This window comes from Pongo abelii, chromosome 11 (genome assembly GCF_028885655.2).
Source record: "Pongo abelii isolate AG06213 chromosome 11, NHGRI_mPonAbe1-v2.0_pri, whole genome shotgun sequence".
NCBI classification, from domain to species: domain Eukaryota; kingdom Metazoa; phylum Chordata; class Mammalia; order Primates; family Hominidae; genus Pongo; species Pongo abelii.
The window spans coordinates 111650335-111678098 of record NC_071996.2 but is presented as its reverse complement, the minus strand read 5'-3'; the positions used below and the strand labels follow the sequence as shown (position 1 = coordinate 111678098).

Sequence of the window (27764 nt, the reverse complement as noted above, 5' to 3'; positions counted from 1 at the left end):
TTGACTCTGTGGTTTTAAAATATCTATTCTTTTTGCTAGTTTACATACCTGTTCCACATACACACATCACTTCCTAAGTACACATAGCGGATTTTGTTTTTATAAATATGGAATAATATAATGCAACACATATTAAAACATAATTTGCTTTTTAACACTTCAAATATATCATGGGCTTTATCCAAGTCATTAAATGACTTGAGATCCTGCTCATCCTTAAACTGTTTCAATAAACATCTTTGTACATATATTCTTACAAAATGCAAGCACCCTTACATAAGCAAACTTAATTATTTCTGCAGGATAGATTATAAAAAGTTGGAGTCCTGGGTCAAAGGTATATACATGTATGTGTAAATTAATAGAGACTTTCCTATCACTTTCTATAAATTTATACAAATGTACATATACCTACATTTGTATAAACTTACATAAAATTTATGAAAGGTGTTTTTCCATGCCATCATTAACCATGGGTCTTTTACGACTTTCCTTTTTGTCAATCTCACAAATAAAAAATTATTTAGCACCACTATTATTTAGCACTTCCTTGACTACTAGTGAAATTGAACATATATTATTTAGCACTTCCTTGACTACTGGCGAAATTGGACATCTTTTCGTTTTATTAAACAATTGCATTTCCTCATCTAGCAATGGATTTGTTAATTAGTTTTATTGCTACCATTATCAATAATGGATCTATAAACCTTCCTTAATTTGCTCTCAATTTATGCCTAAAAAGAAAAAGGTCACTGTCGTAGTTAAATAACAAGGTAAAATGTTTTATGTTAAAAAAAAAAAAAAAGAGCTAACTTTTTTTAGAAAACAAATATATTTCCTGCTAACTTTTTTTAAAAAACACATCTATTTCCTACAATAAGCTTCCATCTCTCACTCCCTGACACAAGGATCCAGGATTATCATACCACATCCAAGTCATGTTGTCAGAAATTTTAAGCAGCTCCACATTTCCCCTTACTTACTTCAGGGATCTTCCTAGCTTACTATAAGCTCATCTTAAAACCCTGAAATCCAGTTTCATTACAATTCTGCTTCATACATATTAAAGTAACACATAAGCCAACAGACTCAAGACAAAAACAAAAATAGCATAGGAGAAGAAATATTTCACAAATCTGCATGCAGTCTGCCAAACTGATTTTTTTAGCCTGCCTTTGAGGAGTCATTCAACACATCCTAAATGCACAGGAGCATCAAAAAGTGGTCTGGCTCACCTTTGTTGACCACACAGCATCACTCAGAATAAGCCCTCTCTCTTCATTACCCTCGTTTTTGCTTCCTGATTTGCCACTTGAAGTACTTGATGCATCCTTTGAATGAGCAAAAGGGTCTGAATTTTTGGGCTGAATTCTTCCTCCTCTGGCTCGATAATCAGCCAGCATTCTACCCAAGCTCTGGCTATCGCCCAGATGCTCAGCAATTCTAGTGCTCACTAGCTCATGTGAGGGTAAGACTTGAATAGACTTGGCCTGAATACTTCCATTCATGCCCTGAAGTCCAGAGAGATCCCTGAGCAGCTGTTTCTTCCTCCTGTTCTCCATTTCTTTGAATTCTTTATTGAGGAGAGGAGACCAGTAAACCTGCTCTGCAAAATAATCTCTGGTAGAGCATCTCATCCCCTTTTCAGTTAAAAGAAAGGGTTCTCGGAATGTGATTACTGGGGAGATACAGAGGATCACATCTTTTAATTCCTGCTTAAAGGCCAAAGAATAAGTCTTTCGTTTATCTTCAGAGGAGGTGACTTCCTCAGTAACATATAATCCAGTGTCATCCTGTAGAGGGTCTCTAAAGGCTCTTATCTGGCTTTTGGGATCCTGCAGCACAACTGTTTGCTGCAAACTCTCTGGCTGCTCACTGCCTAAAGCATCTTGTTGGTCATCCACAGGGAGTGGCAACAATGATTCCGGTACAGGTGCAAAGAAAGCACAAGGGAGACCAGCCGGGCAAGCTGTTGTGCTATGTTCTTGATGCTTCACAGACGCAACAGCCTGTGGAAGATTTTTATTTTCCTGCTCACCCTTCTCAAACACAATCCTCGATTCCAGCAAACTGCTATCATCACAGGGCAGAGACTCAGGAGGGATGTCGGGATCCCAGGGGAGGGAACCTCCGCCATACTGCTCTTGGACAGCCCCCTCATGCCCTTGTCCCTCAATCAGGGAATGGAATGAAGGGTTTTGCATTAATGTGGGAGGCATAGCAAATTCATCCATGAGAAAGGATATTTCTAGTTGAGAATGATAAGCAACACAGATCATAAATATTAGGATCTCCTTAACTCGAGCCAGCTCATAATCAGAGCCTCCTCTTAGCTTGATTGTACAGCCTAGGTGCTGTGGACAACCTTCAAAAAACATCAGCGTCTTGGTTTGTTCTACAAATAAAAACAAACAGAAAGTTAAGATGGTGGAGGTGGCAATCCAGAAGTCCAAATAGAATTAATTCACTCTCTTAACATCTGTAAAAGAAAAACTCTTACATGAATAAGATCACAGTTGCCTATCCTCACTTACCCACTATTAATAGGTATTTCCTAGTAAGTAAACATTGTAGTAGTGATAAGTTAACTCTTTTCCTCAGGTCAGTCTATGCTAAAGATCACTCACCATTAGGCAACTGAAATATCTGCATATAAAATTTGTGACAAGTGCCCAGGTGCGGTTTCGTAAGCAGCTGGTCCATTGACATCACTAAATCACCTTGGGTCATTCGACTGATTCGTTCCAAAACTTGCTACAAAACAGAAAAACATTATATTACAAAACTAGAGAAGAATAAAAATCCTTATAAATTTAATCTGGAAAAGTAATGGAAAAATTAAAAAATAACATTCACAAATTTCCTTTTTAATAAATATATGATCAATTTTTTTATTCCGGATTCTTCTACACTTAGTTGCTTAGTAATCAATATATGCCCACTGAAACCTTACTCACATTAATAACATTATAAAAATGCACTTAAGCATCATGGATTACCACAAGATACTGTGGGGAGAAAAACAGCTTCCTAGAATTGGCCCCTGTTCTGCACAGGGTAAACTTTTCAAGGGAGAGAACGTTTTCTGCTTGAGCAATTCTCCAACAAAAACAAAGGATCAACAAATACCTAGTGATTAACTAATGTCCATTTCACTTTTGGTCTTGTAGACACCAGTAAGTATTACATAATCAATTATACTTTCTTCCAGTTCCAGTCTGAAATTCTCAATCTTAATGAAATAGGTGCCATATCTTCTGTCCCACTTTCAATACAAATAGAACAGCAAAGAAAAAAAGATTCTTGTATACCTACCATACGTGCATATAAATTTAAAAGCTGTGATTTTTTTTAATAAAATAGAAAATTAAAAACACTCACTGACTTTACATTAATGACCAAAGTAATGCCATGTTCCAATAACATGTCCTGGGCAATCCGAGACACTGTTTTCTCAACTAGAACCAAGGTGGGTCGAACATCAACTATTCGCTGGACATAATTCTTCAAGAATTCCCTTTCCTAAGTAAGATAAATCAGAAATATTACACCTGGTAAAATGCAGTATCTGGACATATTAAAATATCATCAGAGTGAACAGGCAACCTACAGAATGGGAGAAAATTTTTGCAATCTACTCATCTGACAAAGGGCTAATATCCAGAATCTACAAAAAACTCAAACAAATTTACAAGAAAAAAACAAACAACCCCATCAAAAGTGGGTGAAGCACATGAACAGACACTTCTCAAAAGAAGACATTTATGCAGCCAACAGACACATGAAAAAATGCTCATCATCACTGGCCATCAGAGAAATGCAAATCAAAACCACAATGAGATACCATCTCACACCAGTTAGAATGGTGACCATTAAAAAGTCAGGAAACAACAGGTGCTGGAGAGGATGTGGAGAAATAGGAACACTTTTACACTGTTGGTGGGACTGTAAACTAGTTCAACCATTGTGGAAGACAGTGTGGTGATTCCTCAAGGATCTAGAACTAGAAATGCCATTTGACCCAGCCATCCTATTACTAGATTATAAATCATGCTGCTATAAAGACACATGCACATGTATGTTTATTGTGACACTATTCACAATAGCAAAGACTTGGAACCAACCCAAATGTCCATCAATGATAGACTGGATTAAGAAAATGTGGCACATACACACCATGGAATACTATGCAGAAACAAAAAAGGATGAGTTCGTGTCCTTTGTAGGGACATGGATGAAGCTGGAAACCATCATTCTCAGCAAACTATTACAAGGACAAAAAACCAAACACCGCATGTTCTCACTCATAGGTGGGAATTGAACAATGAGAACACTTGGACACAGGAAAGGGAACATCACATACGGGGGCCTGTCATGGGGTGGGGGAGGGGGGAGGGATAGCATTAGGAGATATACCTAATGTAAATGACGAGTTAATGGGTGCAACACACGAACATGGCATATGTATACATATGTAACAAACCTGCACATTGTGCACATGTACCCTAGAACTTAAAGTATAATAAAATATATATATATATAAAAAGATAGCTTGACTATTATCAATCTTAGCCTAAATTTTCTTCATCCACAAATAAGTCTGTAAGAAAATTAATTCAAACACAGTAAGAATCTCATTCATCATTCTAAACTTGATTATGCTGACAAGAGTTTCAGGAGAAATTCCATGCTCCAACTAACTTTCCTTGAGAGATTTTCAATTCTTAATTTAAAAGCCAAGAATCCAATTAGCTAGTTCAGAGGTTAAAAAAAAACAAGAACAACAAAAACCCTAACCTCACAACTCCCAAAATAAAAGCAATTTCTAAGTTTTTTTTGTTTGTTTGTTTTTGTTTTTAAGAGACGGGGTCTCATTCTGTTACCCAGGCTGGAGTGCAGAGGTGCCATCATAGCTCACTGTGACCTCAAAGTCCTGGGCTCAAGCAATCCTCCTGCTTCACTCTTCTAGGACTACAGGCACACATCACCATGCCTGGCTAATTTTTTCTATTTTTTGTAGAAACAGAGTCTCACTATGTTACCCAGGCTGGTCTTGAACTCCTGGCCTCAAGCAATCACAAGTGTCAGCCACTATGCCCATCCCTAAGTTGTTTTAATATGATTATGAATTCTCTCCTCTACATTCTGAAACCAACATGAGTTATCCCTTTTTCTGGATCTCTGAATAAATAACTCTAACAGATGCTATTTCAGCTACTTCCTAATTCCAATTTCCCAACAGATCATATAATACCTAGAACAGCTACAGTTAAAGATCTCAAACATAATGCTAATAGAATTTTATCACAAAGGCTTAATTTCAAAAGAAATGAATATTGTGGCTCATGCCTGTAATCCCAGCATTTTGGGACACCTTGGGCGGATCACCTGACGTCTGGCGCTCAAGACCAGCCTGGCCAACATGATGAAACCCCGTCTCTACTAAAAAAAATACAAAAATTAGCCAGGCGTGGTGGCAGGCACCTGTAATCCCAGCTACTCGAGAGGCTAAGGCAGGAGAATAGCCTGAACCCGGGAGGCGGGGGTTTCAGTGAGCCAAGATTGCACCATTGCACTCCAGCCTGGGGGACAAGAGCGAGACTTCGTCTCAAAAAAAAAAAAAAAAAGAAAAGAAAAAGAAAAAAGAAGTATTTTCCTTTATTCCTTTAGAGTTCTCTACTAAAATGTCTAGTCAAAACCCATCATTTTTACTGATAGCACAGCTGAATTCCAAAGAGAAAACAGCCCCAGGTCACAGAGTTCTTAAGTAATACAGCAGAGTTTTATAAAGCACTGTCCCTTTTACTACAACTCATTTTCTCTTATTGTTATCTAGGAAATCAGTACAAAAGTGATTGCTCCTACCACTCTTGAAAAAAATGTATTTACCTAGGAATTTTCAAGTAATGCTTTTCCTAAATGTTTCTGGAACCCAGCATAAGTGTTTCACTATAATATAATATACACATTCCTTAAAAGCTTCCATTTCGAATGACCACAAAGTAAAATTAACAGCATTTATGGGAGAAAAGGAGTTGGGGCAGAAAACTTAAAACCTATGCAACTTTATACCTTCAGCACTAACAAAGATAATAATTGGTACCTTAAGAGGAATCATGGAGAGCCCGGGCAGAGAGCTTCATATGGCATGAGGCTGCCTCAAGTGAAATTAAATGCACAAAAACTATTGCAACACTACAACTAGAAATGGAGCTCTGAGCAGTAAAGCTACCAAGAACCACACAGAGATGTGGGTGTGCCTCCCTGGGGAGAGAGCCCTGCAAGCAAAAGCTCACTTTTACTTTCTTAAAATAGAGCTGGAAGGGTTTCTGCCTGTGTAGTAGCTGAGCTGAGACTGTTTTCCTTTCCAGCTGAGGGTTATAACCTACTGCGGCTATTCTGGGCCTCCTTGCTTAGGAAAAACCACTAAGAAACCAACACAACTTCCATCTGACATTATTCTGTTTGCCAACTACATATAAGCTAATTGGTATTCTAGAAATATGTTATAGTAGCATAGACTGTATTACAAACCAGAGACTCCATTAGAAATCTGGTAAGTTTGAGAAATTCCCACAGTAAATCAGTGGATTAAGTGGGAAAGGGAAATTAGTATTTGGATTTTCACTTTTTCTTCCTTATATCCTTGAACAGTCACATGTTACCTTTAAGACTTTGAAACTTTAAAAATAATGAGCGACAGAGGTTTTGGTAAGCTATCAAGTTTGCCTATCCAATTTAATTAGCTAGAATTAAGTCAAAATCATTAAGAGTTTATAAGCATCATGGTACACAAACATCCCTCCAAATTATTATTTTCAGTAGTAAATTCTTACCTGAAGCACAATAGGATCAATGCAAGTAAACTTAGTTTCTTCTCTGTAGAGATACTCAATGGAACACTTCAACAGAAGAATTTTGGGGTTTTTAATACAAGAATTCATCTACAAAAAAATGAACAGTTTGTTAAAGTGTTTAAAGGTTTGCATTTTACAACCCTCCTTTAATTATAACTTTAAATCTATATTGTTCATAATTCCTATTAACTTAATGTATCTCATATTAGTATTAATATACTCTCACTTAGTTCTTTTATGGTATTAAATTTTTTCAAAGCAAATAATATGTTCAGAACAATGCAAAATTCTTCAAAAAATGGCTTTTCTTTCTTAATACTACTTTGATCTTCTATACTCTTTAACTTTTTTTTTTATTTCTGATGTTGTAAGAAGAGACATCATGCCCTGAGTGTGCACGGAGGGAGCAGTATTTAATGACAGGTTACTTCACAAACTCTAAGAAATAAGCAACTTTAAAAGCATATTTTAGTCTTTCTAAAATTCAAGAGGAGAAGTGGGAGAAAAGAATTAAAATGCCTCCTGAGCATATCGCTAATAGAATAAATTTCCAAACAATCATTAAGGTGGCAAGCTGAAATAGGAAACATGAAGCTCAAAAAGAAAATCTGAAAGCATCTCAAGAAGCAGAGACTCAAATAATATACCCTAACCGTGTGCTTAAAGCCACAGGCAGAATAGCAATAGAGGTTTCAGGCTGACCAAGTTTATGGACCCCAAACTGGCAAACAGTTCTGAAAACAGTGACTCACCAGCTGGGAAACTCAATTCAGGACTCTTTTTAGCAACTACAAATCAAGGACTATCTCTAATCAGTGGGGCAAGACAGTCATTCATGCATATGTTTCCACCACACCCACATACAAATTTTCCTCACTTTCTGAGAAGGCACAACATATTTACCTCTTAATTCAACAAATATCATTTAATTTGGTTTAAAGTTCTCCTTTAAAGGGTAATGTGTGGTTTTGGTAAGACTCTGTAGAAATATTGACTGATGTGGAATTATTGCAATAAAATACGCGATAAGTACAAAACTCAAGCCAAGTATATTTTTATTTACCTATGGTCACTAATAATTTTCAGGAATCTTAATGCCTTAGAAAAAACTATAATAAGCTCAACTTAGAAAAAAGTGAAAACAAGACTAGAGTTTATCCATCTGGTTGCTCAGGCTAGAAATCTGCCTCAGCTCTCGCTGTAACAAAATCAGTATCCCCAGAAGTGGGGCCAGGGTATCTCTGTTTTGAATGTTTCCCCTGGAGATTCTGAAGCACAGCAAGGTTTGAGAACACTACTATAGATCAATGGTATCTCAAAACCCAAGGACCAACAAATGACACTGGAAACACCTGAAGTGCCTACTTTTTTTTTCTTTTTTGAGACGGAGTCTCACTCTGTTGCCCAGGCTGGAGTGCAGTGGCGTGATCTCGGCTCACCGCAACCTTCACCTCCAGGGTTCAAGAGATTCTTCTGCCTCAGCCTCCCGAGTAGCTGAGACTACAGGGACACGCCACCGTGCCGGCTAATTTTTGTATTTTTCGTAGAGACGGGGTTTCACCCTATGGCCAGGCTGGTCTCAAAGTCCTGATCTTGTGATCCGCCAGCCTCGGCCTCCCAAAGTGCTGGGATTACACACTCCGCCTAGTGCCTACTTTAAATACAGTACCACCATTTCCCTAACATCCATACACTGCCATTGCCCTTAACCTACTGAATGAGAATTTCTAGTGGTTAGGCTAAGAACAGGCATTTTTAAAAGGTCCACATGTGATCTCAATGTATGTACACTACACTGAGAATCAAAAGATTTCAGAATAAAGTTCAAGACCTTTAATGAGATACAAAGCCCTTGCCTGCTTCCTCCAGCTTCATCTACATTGCCCATATTACACCTTAGGAGCTCAGAGTCTCCTTAATACCTCAGGTTATCTCACTCCACTCCTTTGTGCTAGTGCTACAAAGATATAAGGTGAGAAGGATACCAGAAGAAGACTGACAGTTCTGTAGCCGAGCACTAGAAGAGCTATCAGTTTTAGAATGCTAAGCCTCTGGAAGGACTCCAGCCTACTAGAGAAACCCTGTCTCCCTAAGATGTAACAGGATCAGGAGATAAATAATGCCAGTATCTTACCATTCTATTAATCTAGAAGCCTGATCCTCCCCCCTTCCTCCTTCTGTCTGGTGAATTCCCATTATTCAAATTCCAATCCATTCATCCTCAGCTCTGAGAAATCTTCCCTGAACCTACCAAATTTCACCCCTATGGCAGACACAGCTGCCTTTCATTGTCCATTGTCCATTTCTTCCATGACTAAGGTGCCCCAACTTGTTACCTAAGCACACAGCCATGGTTTGCTGAACTTCACTGCTGAACTGAGTCACATTACCTTTTTATGTGCAATGTTCTTGGTACAAACAAAGCCATTGACAACCACGGAATCAAACTTCTTTCCACCTGGGATCTAATGGAACAATTAAGAAAACAATAAAATTCAATGATAACATGCTTAGAATCTAGTTAGATGTATGCTATTATTTCCATTTTTTTAAACTATTATGTAATCAAATAAGAACAAAAAATTTCAGGAAATAATTCTTCCTTTCAACCAATGATCAATGCCATCTCTGCATGACTCTGTTTTCCCATCCCCTGTTCTCTAATGTACTATACTAGGACTCTAAAGTACTCACTGACTGAATAAACTAGTGCCATGTGGCAGTTAACACTATTGTTTAAGTTAAATATCATAGGGAAAAAGCACACACAGGACTCCATTACTATCTAAATCAGGGGTGTCCAATCTTTCGACTTCCCTGGGCCTCACTGGAAGAAGAACTGTATTCGGCCACACAAAATACACTAATAACAGCTGATGAGCTTAAAAAAAAATCTCAAAAAATGTCATAATGTTTTAAGAAAGTTTATGAATTGGTGTTGGGCCAGATTCAAAGCAATCTTGGGCTGCATGCAGCCCACAGGCCACGAGTGGGACGAGCTTGATCTAAATAAAGCAAATTACCCACTGCTTTTCCTCAGAACAGTGATCACAATCTGTGAGAACAGGCTTTCTCATAGCTGACTTGTCAAGAAGAGGAAGCAAGAAAGGAAGAACCTATCTCTGTTTGGGTTCCCAACTCATCTCCGATATAACTCATCCTTTCCATTCACCTCTCACTTCCTATGTGTGGCTTCCATGACTCCTAAGTGCACTGCTAACAAACAAAGCAGACAGCAAAACCTCCTACTCCTCACCTAGCACCCCTCAGGGTAATTACTCTTTTCAGATTACCATTAAAACAAAAATTACAATCAGTCCTGCCTCATCAGTTCCTAGCATTAGTAAAACATTAGCAGAGCTCACTTTTTTGATGTGAACAAACTGACGGATATCCATGTCATCATCCTGGTTCTTGACATCAGGTCGGACTGTCTGAACAACCTGGCAGACCAATGACACGATGATGTCCCTCCAAGATGATGACAGTGAGTCACTATGGAGCAACTGCTGGAGTAGTGCCATCATGTGGTTATGATTAGCTGAACTACAAAAATATTATAAGAAAGAAGTTTGCATAGTTAATACTGCCAGAGACAATAATTCTGATGATAAAACAAGCAGCCTACAAAGAAATAACATTTCAATTATGGCTCACAGATAAGATTTTCTAGGTCAATATCATTCTTTCATTATATCTGTACCTTAAGGATTTTGCATATAAATGAAATCTGAATATCTTCCACTAAGAAGTCCCCTGCAATTGACTGAAATGAAATTTTAACACGTAAAATGGGGACAGACAAGCACAGTTTGGGGCTTTTGTTTTTGTTTTTTTCTCTGAGATGAAGTCTTGCTCTGTTGCCTAGGTTGGAGTGCAGTGGCGGATCTCAGCTCACTGCAACCTCCACCTCTTGAGTTCAAGCAATCCTCCTGTCTCAGCCTCCGAGTAGTTGGGATTACAGGCCAGCGCCACCACGCCTGACTAATTTTTGTATTATTAGTAGAGACAGGGTTTGACCATGTTGGCCAGGCTGGTCTCGACCTTCTGACCTTGTGATCCTCCCGCCTCAGCCTCCCAAAGTGCTAGGATTACAGGCTTGAGCCACCGCACCCAGCCGGGGCTCTTGGTTTTATAAGAAATTTAATCACAAGTCAAAATAGACTTTATTTCCTAAGTAATCTTGGTATTTTTTTACTTTCTAAGGAAAAAGAAAAAGACCTCCCTTTTTAAGAGGAATGATGCATATGCTTATCAAGTCATTGAAGATAATAAAAGTGAAAAATTAAAATTAAAAATTTCACTGCCTTACAGCAATCTCTCCATGGCTTGTTTCTCCCCATTCTCCTCCCTCAGGAGCTCCAGGTTGTTATGATGCCAGCCCAAAGGTGTGAAAGGCAGCTCTTTGGATTTTTCCTCTACTCGACGATTAAATAAGGATTCTAAGTACAATATAAAATAAGAAGTTATTACTTCATTGTCCTGTTTTATACCATCTACTCATATATTTAGAAATTGCCCTTTGTCTTTATAAATGTTTTAAGTTAGCCAACATAAATTATTGGTGTAAAAAGGCAAGAACATGTAATAAACATATAAATAAAATGCATAAGAAAATACATACAAATACATAAAATACACTAAAAATACAGAAATGCAAGAATTAAGAAGAGCAGTAATTGGCAACAGCCAAAATCAGAAACAGAACTGTGAAAATCAAATGTACGTAACTAAGACTCTCAAGCCAATAATTATAAGCACAGCTTCTGAAAAGCAAATAAAATGAAACTTTTGCTTCTCCTTTTAATTTTTAAAAATGAGGGTGTTAATTTCCCCCTTTAAAATCACAAACTGGGCCGCGCATGGTAGCTCACGCCTGTAATTCCAACACTTTGGGAGGCCAAGGTGGGCAGATCACCTGAGGTCAGGAGTTCGAGACCAGCCTGGCCAACATGGTGAAACCCCATCTCTACTAAAAACACAAAAATTAGCTGGGCATGTTGGCACACGCCTGTAATCCCAGCTACAAGGGAGGCTGAGGCAGGAGAATCACTTGAACCTAGGAGGCAGAGATTGCAGTAAGCCAAGATCGCACCACTGCACTCCAACCTGAGTGACAGAGTGAGACTCCATCTCAAAAAAAAAAAAAAAAAAAAAAATCACAAACTGAAAACTGCATTTGACAGAAATCTGAATGCTGGCAAAAGAACACATGATAGCGTGGGTGATGAATTTTCAAGAAAGAAGCTCAGCTCAGATATCACAAAACAACAGATGACAGTGTAGAAAGTCTATTCAGACAATCCTCAATAGTGTTTCTCTTTCAATATTGGCACAGGGGTTTTTTAACAAAATTTTAGCAAGACAGACTCAAAAACATAAATATTAAAACATAATAAACAGCATTTATGTAGAATTTGTGTAAAATCTTTAAATTTTTTAAAGGATGAATGAAAATAGATGACAAAAAATAAATAATAAATGCTTAACAAAAAAATATGTTCACTAAATAATTGAATAATCTGACCAAATAAGTGGAAAGAAAAGAAGTGGGAAATGCTTACAAAAATTCTCTAACCTGTCCTCTCTTAAAAGCAAAACAAACTAACTAAAAAACTTCCACCAAACAGCCCAGCAGATTACACAGTAAAGTATATGTCCATAACATGTGAAGTACAAGAATTGCGCATTTTAATTACATAAAGGGCCACTCTGTAAACTTCCAGCTGAACCAGATGCTTGGAGGTGAATTTAGAAGCACTGCCAAGCTATCAGATAAGCTGCAGTGGCTTCCTTGTACCAGCTTGCCTTCTCTGTTCGATCTGAAACCCTGGGAGCCAAGAAGGAAGAGAAATTTTCTCCCATTATCTGAGGCCTAACCAGTGGAGTGCTATGGACTATAACTAAGAATGTCTTTACTCTAGGAAGCTAAGCTAAGCTAAGTAGGGAAGGAATAGGAGAAGGCTAATACTTTTCTATTCTCCTTTTGTGTCCAAAAGAAATTTATCAGCAGAGTTAGTTCTTTAACCTCTACTGCCTACTTCTCTTCCTCACTCCACAGGGCAAGCAGCATCCTTAAATGGAGATCTGCCTGTGGGCTTTTTGACAAATTTGACAATCCTTGATGATATTTATATCAATACTTAATATTATATTCACAATATAGTTAAGTGTAAACTACGTCTTTAAAAGAATTAAGTTCAAATTCTACTTACAAGTTTTTAAACAATTACTTTTCACACCAGAGACCTCCTTCTCGCAAACCAAGTCCAAGTTTACATTCTTGGTTCTCAACATTCTCAAAATCATTATACATATTAAAAACTGTGTTCCCATGATACCACCATAATCAAATATATTTTCAGCACCTTCTCTGCGCCAATCAATGTGCTAAGCCCTAAGTATATCCTCATGAAAAAAAGAGACACCATTCCACATACAGCTTTTTATAAAATTACCTTTGATGAAAGCGTCACTTATTGAGAGCTGTTGTCCTCCAGTGTCAGAAATCAAATACTCTGCATACCAGGGAGACAACAGAGAGGAGGAACAAAAGGAGAGACATATGACTATAACATGTCAGCATAATTATACAGAGAATACGCCCACACACAAAATATTACTCATACTAAACCCATCACTACCCAGCAAATTCAAGAAAGCTTTGGGTCAAAATGCCTCTTTATACTTGTTCTACGCACTTCATACTAAACTTAAGCAGACGTGCATTAATAACACAATAGAGCCATGAAAACAATTCTCCTTAATTCAAATGTCAGATAGAGAAATGTTTTTCTCTTACCAAAACCAACCGGTTTATGAAAATTAAGATCTTCAGATACTTGTATGACCATCCTAAAAGATTACAGTTCTTTTCACGTGTAACTTGATGATTTAACAAATAATCACTTTGCCTATGCACAAAGTAGTTCATACAGAACCCACCTGATAAAACAATATAAACTTTTTTCAAATTTCAGAATATAAGCTATAAAACAAATTAATACAGAAGTGACATTGGCAAGAATAAAGATAAAACTCATCAGTATTTGTATTAGTTCCAAATAAGTGTTTTTGTTTTTCAAAAATTATACCAAACACTGCGAAATTTTTGCTAGACATTAAATGAACACACTCTGAATGCTTTTAATATATTAAATACTTTTCTTACAAGTGAAACTTACTCTTTACTTCCCCGTGAACTTTCTCTAGGTCTGTGACCAAGCATAGCTCAAATGAGGTTCTTTCCACTATGCAAATTAAAACACGATGCATGTTAACTCCTTTAAGGTAAAGGATCTCCACAAAATTTTCTCCAAGTACATTTATAAACAACTGGGCTTTAAAAGTTACTATGTTTATAAGCCAATATGCTCATCCTTCCAACCAGGAAACAAAGAAAATATTTTATTTAGAAAGTTCAAGTGCACTATGCCAAATACAATAAAATCGAGTATGTGGACAAGACAGATGTTATACTTTATTTCTACTCTTCCCTCACAGAAATGAGTAACACCAAATCCTATTAGTTCAATTAATGTATTGTTCTTTACCAGCCTTCTCACACTAAAGCTTAATTGTATCTATATGAGACTCCAGAAATGGTGGATTTTCCCCATTTAGTTATGAAAAAAATTCAAACCTATAGAAAATGCTGTATACCATCCACCTGAGTTCAACAATTGTTAAGGATTTGCCATATATGTGTATGTTTCTTCCCCCCGATCATTCAAAGTTACACATATCATGACACTTTACCACTAGGACATCAGCACAACTCTCATAAAAATAAAGGTATTCTTCTCTATAGCCACAATATTATTTATATATTTGAGAAAATTAACAATGTCTTAATAGCACAGAATTAGCCCATACTCAAGTTTATCCAACTGTCTCCAAAATATTTTTAATCCACTGTTTTTCTTCTTAAGCCTCGATGCAATCAAGTTCACACATGGCATTTGGTTCCTGTATCTCTTCATTCTCTTTTAATCTAGAACAGATCTCCTGTCTTTTCTTTCTTTTCATAACATGTATTTAAAAGAACCCAGGTCAAACGTTCTGTGCAATGTCCCACATTCGAAGTACAATCCATTGTTTTCTCATGGTGTGTTTAACTTGCTCCTCTATCTCATGTTTTCCTATGCACGGAAAACTACATCTAGAGATTTACGGAAGCCGTGATTTTCACCTTCTTCTCTAGGTTTTACTTGCTAACTTTCCAAGAATAGTTCAGCATCCTGCTTGTAATACATAATAAAATATATTTTAACTGTACAATTCTCCAAGACCAATAATGAAAAATTAAGCCAGTTTTACAAGCTTCTGAAAATAGGGTTTTCTCACTTAAGACAGAAAGCATAAGTAGTATTTTTTAAAGTACAGATATTTCAACCAATTTTATAAATCCAATATTCCTCAGCCTGAAACAATATAGGACAATCCATAAGAAAATATTTAATAAGTACTACCTTTAATTTCAATGTAAAGATAAAAACCATTCCCATTTGTATTTATACAAAGGGAATGAAAACCCTTTTTCACGTAACTACCAGTCTCCCCGGAAATCTTTATTTTCTGGTAATCAGTGTTCATCTTGACTGTAACACTCAGCAAACTATTACACTTCAACTTCACAAGAAAAAATGTAAAAAGAATAACTCGTTAGTATGTTAAAAACTAAGAGAGAACTGTGAAAGCCAGCAATATTTATTAAGAGACTTTTAAAGTCTTCAAATTATAAGGCTGCAAATGACCTAAGAGGTCAATTTAATAATTATCTTCTTCCTAATGCTGGAACCTCCTCTGTAATATTCTCACTGAGTAGGCTAAAGGATTATAATTTCTTTTTAACTCTAGGTCTAGATTTTTCAGTTCACAGATTTAGAATTAAAAGAAAACTTAGAAGTCCCCAAGTCTATAACGCATCACCCAATGCGGGCATCTGTCCTCAATAACCATGACAGGTGGACATTCAGACACAACCTGGACACTTACCATGCACAGTGGCAAAAGTTCACTACTCCCAACTACTGAATCTAGTTCTTCCTTCAGCCATATGCAAAACAAATATAATTTCTTTCAGGTACTCTTCAGATACCTAAAGGAAACACCAAGTCTTTTTTCCATTTTAAATAGTCCAGCTTTCCTTAGCATGGTTTTCAGATGTCTTAGGACCCTGGCAACCTCATTCTATTCATAAATGAGGACTGAACACAAAACAGTAAATTGGATCCTCATTCTAGACATTATATGGCCACTAATGAAATCTATTATTGCCCTAGGGAGTGCTGGGGAGTGCGGGGTTGGCACACCACACTATTAAGTTTGCAAATAACTAAAACTTAGATCTTTATCACACAAATTATTAAGAGTGACTTTCTCCAAAGTACTAATAGTAAACATGTTAAGCCTTATTATTTTATGTTTAACTGTGTTAACTTTCATCTTGTTAGTCTCAATCTATTGCTTGAGAAAATAAAGATCTTTAAATGTCAGTTCTGCTATCTAACACGCTAGCCATTCTTTCCAGATTTTAATTATTTGTGGATCTAAAAAAACATTAAAAGTGCTGACCAAAAAAAAGTGAACAACACTAAATATAGAGTCAAATCCCTAAAACATAAACTAGGAGCATCCACTTCCTGTTGACATCAAATTATTAATTATCCTTTCAATATTTTGTACAACAAGCTACAAATCCATGTGTTAATACTAGTAGTGGGCCGGGTGTGGTGGCTCACGCCTGTAATCCCAGCACTTTGGGAGGCCAAGGTTGGCGGATTGCCTGAGGTCAGGAGTTGGAGACCAGCCTGACCAACAGGGTGAAACCCTGTCTCTACTAAAAATACAAAAATTAGCCAGGCATGGTGGCAGCCGCCTGTAATCCCAGCTACTTGGGAGGCTAAGACAGGAGAATCGCTTTAACACGGAAGGCGGAGGTTGCAGTGAGCCCCGGAAGGCGGAGGTTGCAGTGAGCCAAGACCGGGCCATTGCACTCCAGCCTGGACAACAAGAGCAAAATTTCGTCTCAAAAAAAAAAAAAAAACTAGTAGTGTTATCATAAGCCCTTACATTCAACAGATACACTACACTCTTTGTGTTTTTCATATTAAAAGCTCATACTAAGTAGAATGGTGGTTACCAGAGGTTGAGGGAGTGAAGGGAATGGGGAGATGCTAGTCAAAGGGTAAAAAGTTTCATCCAGACAGGAGGAATAAGTTTTTGAGATATACTGTACAGTATGATGACTATAGTTAATAATAATGTATTGTATATTTCAAAATTGCTAAGAGTAAATTTCAAAGGTTCTCACCACTAAGAATAATACGGAATTTTTTTTTTTTTTTTTTTTTTTTTTTAGATAAAGTCTCACTCTGTCACCGAGGCTGGACTGCAGTGGCAAAATCATGGCTCACTGCAGCCTCAACCTGCCAAGCTCAAGCAATCCTCCCACCTCAGCCTCCCAAATAGCTGGGACCACAGGCACACACCACCACACCCGGCTAATTTTTTTGTATTTTTTGTAGAGACGGGGTTTTGCCACATTGCCCAAACTGGTCTTGAACTCCTAGACTCAAGCAATCCGCCTGCCTCAGCCACCCAACGTGCTGGGATTACAGGCATGAGCCACTGCACCCTGCCCCAACAAAAAGGATTTGAAATGATGAATATGTTCATTAGTTTGGTTTAATAAATATATCTATCATTTCAAATCCTTATTCCTTAATCATTCCATATTTTATACATACTTTGTAACATCTTTTTATATCCCATAAATATATACAATTATAATTTGTCAATTTACAATTTTAAAAATAAAGCTCAGACTCCAAAGCCTGTGCTTTAAACAAATATGACCATTGCCTTTGCCTCTTTTAACATATTTCAAGTACAAAATTGTCCTCTTCGTCTACAAAATTATTGAGAGATCATTAAATGTTTTATTAACATCAACAAAGATAGTATCTATTACAGTCTTCTGATTTATCAATCTTGTATCACCATAAAAAATGGAAATGGGGTTGTTTTGGAATGACTTAGTTTGCTTAACCAATGCTGGTGCCCAGTCACCACCAATCCCTTTTCTAAATACCACAGTACATTCTGCTTACTACACTTCTCTACATTTTGCCAGCTTCCAAAGTCAAATCAAGAATCCATCTTTTTAAAAAAAAAAAAAAAGTATCTATCACTATAGTCATCTAGACTCTCTCCTACTCTTCGAAACTCTTCAAAGACAACAAACTCTGGCTCCATGATCCCAGATCCAAAGTCTTTCAACAACCTGGCATATAGTTTGCCTAAACCTGGCAACAGACTTATTTAAAAAACCATTAATTCTCTATCTCTTCATTATCCTGGGCTTCATTTTCCTCTTAACCATGTGTATTCTTTCCTGATAAAATTAGTCTAAAGAGCGGGGAGGAAAAAGAAGCCTTCTTTTCGTCATCAATCAATATTATATAAACTTTCCCAAATAACTGGCCTAGTTTTTCTTTCTACCAAACTTTAAATCTTTCCCAGATGTCCTTGGCATTTTCTCCAACCTTCAGGGCAAGCTGGACTTCTATTATACCGTCATTTTTCTTAAAAGTGCTGCCCCCTCTTTCAGATTCATTCTCCTATGAAAGTTGCCACTTACAACTTTGATAGACAATCTTTTTAAAGGATTGAGGGCCAGGCACAGTGGCTTATGCCTGTAATCCCAGCACTTAGGGAGGCTAAGGCAGGTGAATCACTTGAGGCCAGGAATTCAAGACCAGCCTGGCCAACATGGCAAAACCCCACCTTTACTAAAAATACAAAAAATTAGCTGGGCATGGTGGTGCGCACCGGTAATCCCAGCTACTCCAGAGGCTGAAGTGGGAGAATCACTTGAACCCGGGAGGCGGAGGTTGCAGTGAGCCAAGATCACGCCACTGCACTCCAGCCTGGGCAACAGAGCCAGACCCTGTCTCTTAAAAAAAAAAAAAAAAGGATTGAGATCAGGGAAGTTCCAAAGGAGTCATATTTTTGTCAACTGCAGGTGCTTCTCCTGTCAATTTCCTTGGAGATACAATCTGGGGTTGTACCATAACAATGTCATTTTTGGAGCCTCCTGTTCCATTCCATTCCGAATGTTCTCAAGTTAGGTTTTCAAAAGTAAGTATCTGACTGTGCTCAGCAGTCTATCCTTCCCTATTACAAATTCTATGATGATAGGTCACTTTCTTCAAGATTTTCAAAACTTCTTTAATATTGAAGAGATGAAATCATCACCAAGTCAAAAGTATACTTCACATTCTGCTTACAGCAAAATGTGATTGCCAACAGATGTGTCCAGAGAACAGATGTTCATCATGTGTGCCCCTGACCCACATCTGTAAGTTTATATTCAAAACCTTCATAATATCCTCCATGTGACCACCATCTATAGTTAATTCTCACACAAGTGTCATATCTGCTTTTCCATCCTTTCATACTCACCCAAATATTCTCCATCATTTTTCCAATTTCTGTTTTGAGGATTTCCATAAAGATGTCTATCTTACTCATGTTCAATGCTGGTCAAGTCTCATTAACACACCTTCTCTACTTATTTTTAAATAACATATTCCTTTTTATTACTATAACTCTTAAGTACCATTTTACCACATCTTGATAATAGCTAATACTGACAACTACGAGAAATTTGTTGGAGAAATATAAACTTGCATCAAATCAGTTTAGTATAAATGTTTGATTCAAAAGCTTCTGTTTTCTGATCATATTCTTAGGCTCAAAATAGAGTGTGCAAAACTTAGGCAAGCATTTCAGATCTAAGTAAGGAGACAATTCCACTTTACACAGTTATATGTTTAAAATACAAACTCCAGGTAAAATCATGGAATAAAGTGCTTCATCTTTATAATAATGATTTTTCAGTTATTACAACATAACAAAATCCCACATTTATTTATTTACTCATGTATTTTTTATTTATTCACTTTTACACAATCCCATGATCAGACTATAATTTAAATTGGCTTTTAATTATATCCAATAAAGTAAACCTCATCATCCATTTTAAAAACAGGCATTTCTTATGTGCTGCTATGTTAGATTTTAATAATGTTTACCTCTTTCTCCTTTTACATCAAATGTCTTTTGAATATGGTCACTATTATTTTTGAGCCAGTAGACTAAAGCACCAAATAAGATAGCTAAAAATAATGAATTCATTTTACATTAGAGAAGAAATTGTTTTAATAAATATAGAATATACATAATAAGCATTATGAATTATTATGGAGATATTCTGGAATGTGTGAATGATTTTCCCCCAATCTAGTTCAAGCATCTTAATGGGTTTAGTGAAATATTATGTTACTGAGTAACGGCAAAGGCAAATAGGCTTTAAAATGTTAAATGAAGAAAGAGAAAAGAATAGAGCAGAACATCCATGTTATAAATGCAAAGAAATGCCACCTTGGAAGTTGCACATTATGGGAAGAGCAGTCAGATGTAGTTCCTTTTAAAGACTACAAGCTTTACACTGGGCATGGTGGTGCTGAGGGAGAAAACAAGAAATAAAAGGAATCAACCAAAAAAGGTATGGGGAGGAGGTGTGGGAGAAATGAGAAAAGGTAGAACAAAACCCACACCAAATCCCCTCAGCCACGTGGGACAGAGGAAGCCAGAAGGACAGGCTGGCATGAGATCCTATGGCCCAGCTGTCCAGCCTGTGTTTGGATTCCAGATGGTGACTACCTCCTACCTTTTTGGTCAGCAGGGTGAGGGGGCACATGTGGGTACTTGGAGGGCTTCTTGATATGGAAGTTCACGTTGTCCAGCTCCACGTTCAGGCTGATAGAAGCGGCTGAGTCACTGTCCACTGTGGACTGGAAACTGCTGACTGATGTGCGCTTGCTAGGACTGGCAGAATCTTTTAGTGTTGGGAAGGGGAAAGAAATATAGGGAGAGGAGGGGAGTAAAAATGGGTTTCATCAGGGTATTGGAGGAAAGGAGAAAAATGTTTTTTTAATATACAAGCCCAATGTGCAATACCAAAATGGATACAGTATTTTCATGTACTTCTGTGTAGACTTAATAAAATTTGAACAAGTTAAATATAAAATCAATTTTTAAAATGAAGAAATATATTGGAGGTTCTGCAGAGAGAAAGTCTGATATCATAGTGAAGAGATGAGAAAGTTGTCTGCTGCCATATTATTAGTTCAGTTATTTTTAAGCTGCTGCAAACTATAGACTATGGTAAAATCTAGAAATGTCAGCCTAACAAGTTGGTTTAAGAAAATACTGTATCTAAGACAAAGACTGCTATCAGATGTTTCCATTTAGTTGGAGCCATAAATTATAAAGCAGAATTATTTCAACAAACAAGATAATCATTTTATCATACATACACAGTAATGACCCATCAAAACTAAAATGTTAGAAAGTTAAACTCACTAGCCAAATTATCGTCACCTTCTTCAGCTATCTGTTCTGTGTCACTGTCATCAAACTTTATGTCTTTAAACCAGGATGGCTCAGAGTGTCCTTCCACGGAGTTCACTGAGTCACTGTCGGGAGAAGGCGTCTCAGAAAATTCTGTACTCTGAAAGGATGAAGACAGGATCCAAGCAATTGGCCCTCAATGGCAACAATGTTGAGGCTGTCACACTATAAATAAATTGTAGTCCAATATTTCTACGAACCTAACAATTGAATTTTATAAAAATAAACAAATTAACAAAAACCAAGTTATAAACCAGAATCATACTGATGATTCCACTCTTTAAAATTGTAATTTTTGTTAACTAGAAGACTTAAGTAGTATATTAAGAACAAAACATTTTTTGATACAGATTTTATAGTGTTTCATTTCATGCCTTAGTCCTGACAGTGAAGATAGCTTAGAATTTATTTTAGCTCTGGGGCAACTCTCTCCAGAACATATCTTGGAAAATAACTTTTAATCAATCATACCACACCAATATTTGGAGTCATTTGTCTCTTCTAACCATTGACTTTCCAATTTTAGTTCACAAAGGTGTTACTTAACATTATACAGCTGACCTTTGAACAAGGGTTTAAACTGCATTGGTCTATTTATATGTGGATTTTCTTCTGCCTCTGCTACCCCTGAGACAGCAAGAGCAATCTCTTCTTTTCCTCCCTCCTCCTCAGCCTACTCAACATGAAACGAGGATAAAGACTTTTGTGATGATCCATTTCCACTTAATGAATAGTAAGTATAGTTTCTCTTATGATTTTCTTCATGTTTCTCTAGCTTACTTTATTGTAAGAACATGGTATATAATACACACAACATACAAAATATGTATTAATTGCCTGTTATCGATAAAGATTCCAGTCAACAGTAAGCTATTAGTAGTTAAGTTTTGGGGAAGTCAAACATCCGTGAATTTTCAACTATACAGGGGGTCAGTATCCCTAACTCTTAACTGTCAGCTATATATATATATGTGTATGTATGTATATATATATATGTGTATGTGTGTGTGCCTGTGTGTGTATATGTATATATATGTTTATGTGTGTGTGTATATATATATATAACCTATATATTGTATCAAATTACATAAACCAAGAGTTTATGTAATTTTTTTGAAGTTTTTTTGAAGAGTTTTTTTGAAGTTATATCTTTAAATAATTTCCACTTCCCTAAAGTAAAAAAACACATATTCATCAGTATACCATTGTGTTTTGTTTGTTTGTTTGTTTTGAGACGGAGCCTTGCTTTGTCACCCAGGCTGGAGTGCAGTGGCGCAATCTCGGCTCACTGCAAGCTCCACCTCCTAGGTTCACGTCATTCTCCTGTCTCAGCCTCCCAAGTAGCTGGAACCACAGGTGTCCACCACCATGCCTGGCTAATTTTTTTGTAATTTTAGTAGAGACAGGATTTCACCATGTTAGCCAGGATGGTCTCAATCTCCTGACCTCAGGTGATGCGCCCGCCTCAGCCTCCCAAAGTGCTGGGATTACAGGCATGAGCCACCGTACCCAGCCATCATCACTAGTTATACAATAGTTCTAGAGTCAAAATGATTTCAATAGATGCCATAAAATTTTTCATTTTATTATTTATACTCAGTTCTAAAAGCATAGGCGTAATAAAACCGAAAACCATTAAAGTTAAATGATAAGCAACTATAAAGACCATAAACCCAAATTTAAGAACTACCACACCAACTGAAAAAAGTGTTTGATTCTTATCTTTTTCTTTTTTTATTGTCTGATCAAATTTAAAGTGAACAATAAAATGTTTGATTCTAATGGCAGCTTTTTCATCACTGCTGCCTATCAAGTAAAAAAAGTTTTAACTTTCCTCAAACAGCAGGAAAAAATGTTAGAAAAAATTATCTTCTAATAAACTCCTTTTTATTCCCACTGATGAAGAAAGACTATAAAATAAGCTTGCTACCTTCTAATTTGGCAGTAAACACTGAAAAGTACCTGCAGTGGTCTATACAGCGCATACTCATCTCTGAAAAGTTGGTCGTGATGACTAACACAATCCAGCCAACGTCCATCAACCATTGCTTGTCCAATTGCTATAGCTTGTGCCCTGAATCAAGACCCACAAAAATGAAAAGTTTTAGAAGTCAGTCAGAATAGTTAAGTACCAGGTAAGACAGAACCTTAAAATATTTTTTTCAGTTCTAATCAGTTAGAATTTCAAATGGCCCTTGGATAAGTAAAGGATAAAACAAGAGAGAGTTAAAGCAAACTAAAAGATTCTTCCAGGTACTATAGTAAAGGAGAAGAAACTACTGGTAAGGCAGTCCCAACAAAACCTAATTTTAATAATAGCAAGCATTGACTGAGTATTCAATGCATGCACAACCCTGTACTTAACAGATTTAAAAATGTTGAGAAAAGCTCCTACCTTCAAGGAGCTTAGTTTTAATAAGACAATACCAAATATTACAGATACAGGCATAACGTGTGTGTGTGTATATATATATATGATATATATATACACACATGAAATAGACAGTTAATGACACAATACATTATATGGCATTTCACAATTTATAAAGCACTTCAGCCACCATTATTTCATCCCCCACAGTTTATTCACAGGACCACATAATTTTCCTCACGGTGAAGAAGTCTCAGAGATTGAATAACGTGACTAAAAGCACAAAGCTAAAAAATATATACAGCCAAAATTGCAACCAGGGCTTTACTGCTTAAAGCTATTTCTCTCTTTACTTCTTTACGTACCTTTTTCTTCCCATGAGAGAAGGAGTAGCTAATCTGAGAAAATAGTAAAAGCTAGGGTATACGTGTATTTGAAAAGCAGGACCTGTCTGTTACTCTTTTTTATAAATGATTTGTGAGGCAAGCTAGGATCCGACAGGCATAGCTTATGGATCAAATACTCAACACAGGTTACAACCTGTCTAGATTAGTGAACAGTAGCTGGAGAATTCTTTGGCCTTAGGTTCCAGCTACATTCTCTAATCCTGCTTTGCTAGAGAGTTCTGCTGCTTTTAATAAGGTAAATTAAGATCCTATTTGGCTCCTTGTATTCCTTGCATCTGTTCTCTGCTGGTTAAAACTCAGATTGGAGGAGGGTTAACTAATTAGCACCCTAAACCATCAATTACATAAAACAAAGAGCACCCTAACTCTACAAAGAAATCTGTAACTCTTACTATCTTCAAATATGTTTTCTCATTCAAAATAAATAAATAATATTGAAACCTTCTTTCTAAGATCAGAATACCTTGTGGCAATGTGCCCATTTCGGATTAGCCAGTTGACTAATTCCTTTCCTACAATGCAGTTGGGATGAGTTCTCAACCAGTAGCGGTGATCCTGAAACTCCATTCCACTGCTGTGATGGCAGATTTTTTTCCACAGGTCTTTTAACTGCACACTGTCCTGCAATCACATTAACAGCAAGTAGTTACTCTTGAGAAAAATGCTACATACCTTTTCAGATGTTTTCCTGTGATTTTTAGACTCATAAAAGGAAACCTAAGTTGGATTTCTTTATGGTAGCTAACTCACACAATTTAATACAAATGACATATACGTGGGAACAGCTTGAACTCAGCTCATCTAATTCCAAACATAACTTTTTCTTTTGAAAACCAACTATTCCAAATACTTCTTTTTTCAGTCAATGGCACATATTATCAATCTCCTATTTATGTATTCTTCTTTGGAGATGGGGCAAGGCAGAGGGAGACAACAGTTAATCACACTAACCTAAGGTAACTGTTCCTAGAGGCTTTCACTCCACCAGATTCTCACCATGTACCCAACTGATAGATGAGTTTTTTAAAAGGAAGAGCTTCAGTAAATTACTCCCTGCTCAAAAAAATTCTGAATGTTCCTCAGCAACTAAAGGTTCAAATCTACACCTGTAAGTACAGAATTCATTGCCTTCCACCAGGTAGTCCCAAATAACTTTCCTTTCTCATTGCCCCCAGACTCCTACTTAAACTCTCTCCCAATTAAAAAATCCTACTTCTGGCCATGGAAAATGTCATGCTTATTCTTACCTCTATATCTTTCTTCACACCTTTAAATAAGATTCACCTTCCTCACTGCCTATCCAAAATGATTCCATCTCTCAAGGTCCAGTTCAAGCCCTTCAGTTTAAGCCTTTTTCTGATTTCCTCATTAGTAATGAGCTTTCTGTCTTTTTGAATTCTTACATGACATACAGTCATTTATTTATTTGACACTTTTTTATTATTAAAATATTACTACTTCCACTATTAAGGATCTTCCCACTGATTTTATTTCTACCTTTTGTGGGTTTGTTGGCTTGTTTGTTGTCTTAGAGACAAGGTCTTGCTATGTTGCCCAGGCTGGAGTGCAGTGGCTATTCACAAGCATGATCACAGCACCCTACAGCCTCAAACCCCTGGCCTCAAGAGTCCTCTCACCCTAGCCTCCCAAGTAGCTGGGACTACAAGTGCATGCCACCACACCTGGCTCTTATTTCTACTTTTGAATTATAAGCTTGAGGACACAGCCATACCTTCTATTTCTCTGAGTCACTCTTAGAATTGAACACAGTATTTTATGCACAGATAAATTCAATAAGCAACTGATTATTTCATATAAACATATAGTATTAAATGTCTGAAAAGTGTTACATGTGTATAACAAATATGCTTCAAAGCTTAAATAGCAATATGGGACCTAAGAGTTAAGCTCTCTTATTACGTAGGTAACTGAATTCTGATTTTACCAGATAAAAGGGTAAAGAAAATACTGGCCAGGCGCGGTGGCTCACGCCTGTAATCCCAGCACTTTGTGAGGCCGAGGCAGGGAGATCACGAGGTCAGGAGATTGAGACCATCCTGACCAACACTGTGAAACCCCATCTCTACTAAAAATACAAAAATTAGCTCGGTGTGGTGGTGTGTGCCTGTAGTCCCAGCTACTCTGGAGGCTGAGGCAGGAGAATCGCTGGAACCTGGGAGGCGGAGGTTGCAGTGAGCCGAGATCGCGCCACTGCACTCCAGCCTGGTGACAGAGCGAGACTCCATCTCCAAAAAAAAAAAAAATAAGAAGAAAGAAAGAAAAGAAAATATTAATGCAATGAGTATAGAATACTTGACCCATCTCTCAGGTGATCCTAGTAAAACTGAAACTAAGCACTTCTGTTTAACTGATATGCTATTTCTTTTATATGTTTCTTTTTAAAAAGACTCAGTGACAGGCTGGGTGCAGTGGCTCACACCTGTAATCCCAGCACTCTGGGAGCCAAGGCGGGCAGATCACTTGAGGTCAGGAGTTTAAGACCAGCCTGGCCAACAGGGTGAAACCATGTCTCTACTAAAAATACAAAAAATTAGGTGTAGTGGCATGCGCCTGTAATCCCAGCTACTCAGGAGGCTAAGGTACCAGAATCACTTAAATCTGGGAGGCAGAGGTTGCAGGAAGTCAAGATCACACCACTGCACCCCAGCCTGGGCAGCACACCAAGACCGTGTCTCAAAAAGAAAAAAAAAAGACTCAGTCACATAAACATTCTCTATGCTCAAAACTAGCAATGGGTCAAAGATACTGGACCAGTACCAGAAGAATTTTGCGTTCATCCTCAGTGGTCTCTGTCCTAACATATGTTCGGTTAGCCTGGGGACTGACAGATGTCTCATATGAAGGTACCATAGGAGAACCAGATCTATCCAGTGACAGGTTAGTAATGCTGGCTGATCTGGAAATAAAAACAAGAAGTGAAATCACAGGTGTAAATTCTTCTTCGATAAATAGAATTACAGAGAAAATTCATTTTTAAATAAATGCTTATTTACCAATGTTAAAGGTACTTTTAAAAGTAGTTATGATGGTTATGCATGATATTATCATTGGAAGAAATTTGGTAAAGGATACCCAGAAACTCTCTGTACAATATTTGCAACTCTATGTAAGTCTATATTTTGCAATTCTATGTGTCTAAAATTACTTGGAAATAAGTTTAAAAGAAAGTAGTTATGGAAAGATTACAGGAAAACAATTACATAGCTCATATATCAGTAATATTTCAAAGGGAATAGACACAAATTAAAATTTGTTAAATGCTTGTTAAAATGCTGTAAGTTAGTGGATTTTTTTTTTTTAATAACAAATATAAAGAATGAAATTAAATGCAGAAATAATCTTGCAGATCAGAGTCAGGAAACTATGGCCCACAGGCCAAATCTAGCCTTCTTCCTGTTTTTGTATAGCCCATGAACTAAGAAGGTTTTATAGTTAAATATCTGCAATGCAATCAATCTGATGAAGGGAACACCAATTGTGACGCCCAAATAAGCAAAATGTTATGACCAAAAAAAGAATTCCTTTCTTCTCACTAGTAGACCTATATTTAAAATAGTCCTCAAATATTATTACATTATGCTATTTTGTCAGTAGAAAAATTACAAGAAATTTGTTTCTTCTCAT

The 27764-nt window shown here is 37.0% G+C and overlaps 1 protein-coding gene across 20 annotated transcripts in view; it reads right to left on the bottom strand.

Annotated features, from left to right (window-relative positions):
• Positions 1–27764, bottom strand: part of PIKFYVE (phosphoinositide kinase, FYVE-type zinc finger containing) — a 91280-nt gene that overhangs the window by 31733 nt on the left and 31783 nt on the right. For 10 of the 20 annotated variants that reach the window (XM_063713010.1, XM_054549716.2, XM_024243538.3 and 7 more), the window contains 14 exons: positions 26898–27036; positions 24583–24740; positions 23304–23415; positions 21294–21441; positions 20599–20766; positions 14045–14110; positions 13319–13378; positions 11173–11302; positions 10226–10406; positions 9251–9325; positions 6840–6947; positions 3385–3525; positions 2631–2757; positions 1239–2398 (listed from right to left, as the gene is read on the bottom strand). In XM_063713010.1, coding sequence (XP_063569080.1) covers positions 1239–2398; positions 2631–2757; positions 3385–3525; positions 6840–6947; positions 9251–9325; positions 10226–10406; positions 11173–11302; positions 13319–13378; positions 14045–14110; positions 20599–20766; positions 21294–21441; positions 23304–23415; positions 24583–24740; positions 26898–27036 — 2773 coding nt within the window. Of the gene's footprint in view, positions 1–1238; positions 2399–2630; positions 2758–3384; positions 3526–6839; positions 6948–9250; positions 9326–10225; positions 10407–11172; positions 11303–13318; positions 13379–14044; positions 14111–20587; positions 20767–21293; positions 21442–23303; positions 23416–24582; positions 24741–26897; positions 27037–27764 lie in introns of those variants that run through there. The other 10 variants (XM_063713009.1, XM_063713011.1, XM_063713012.1 and 7 more) reach the window with 6 other exon arrangements.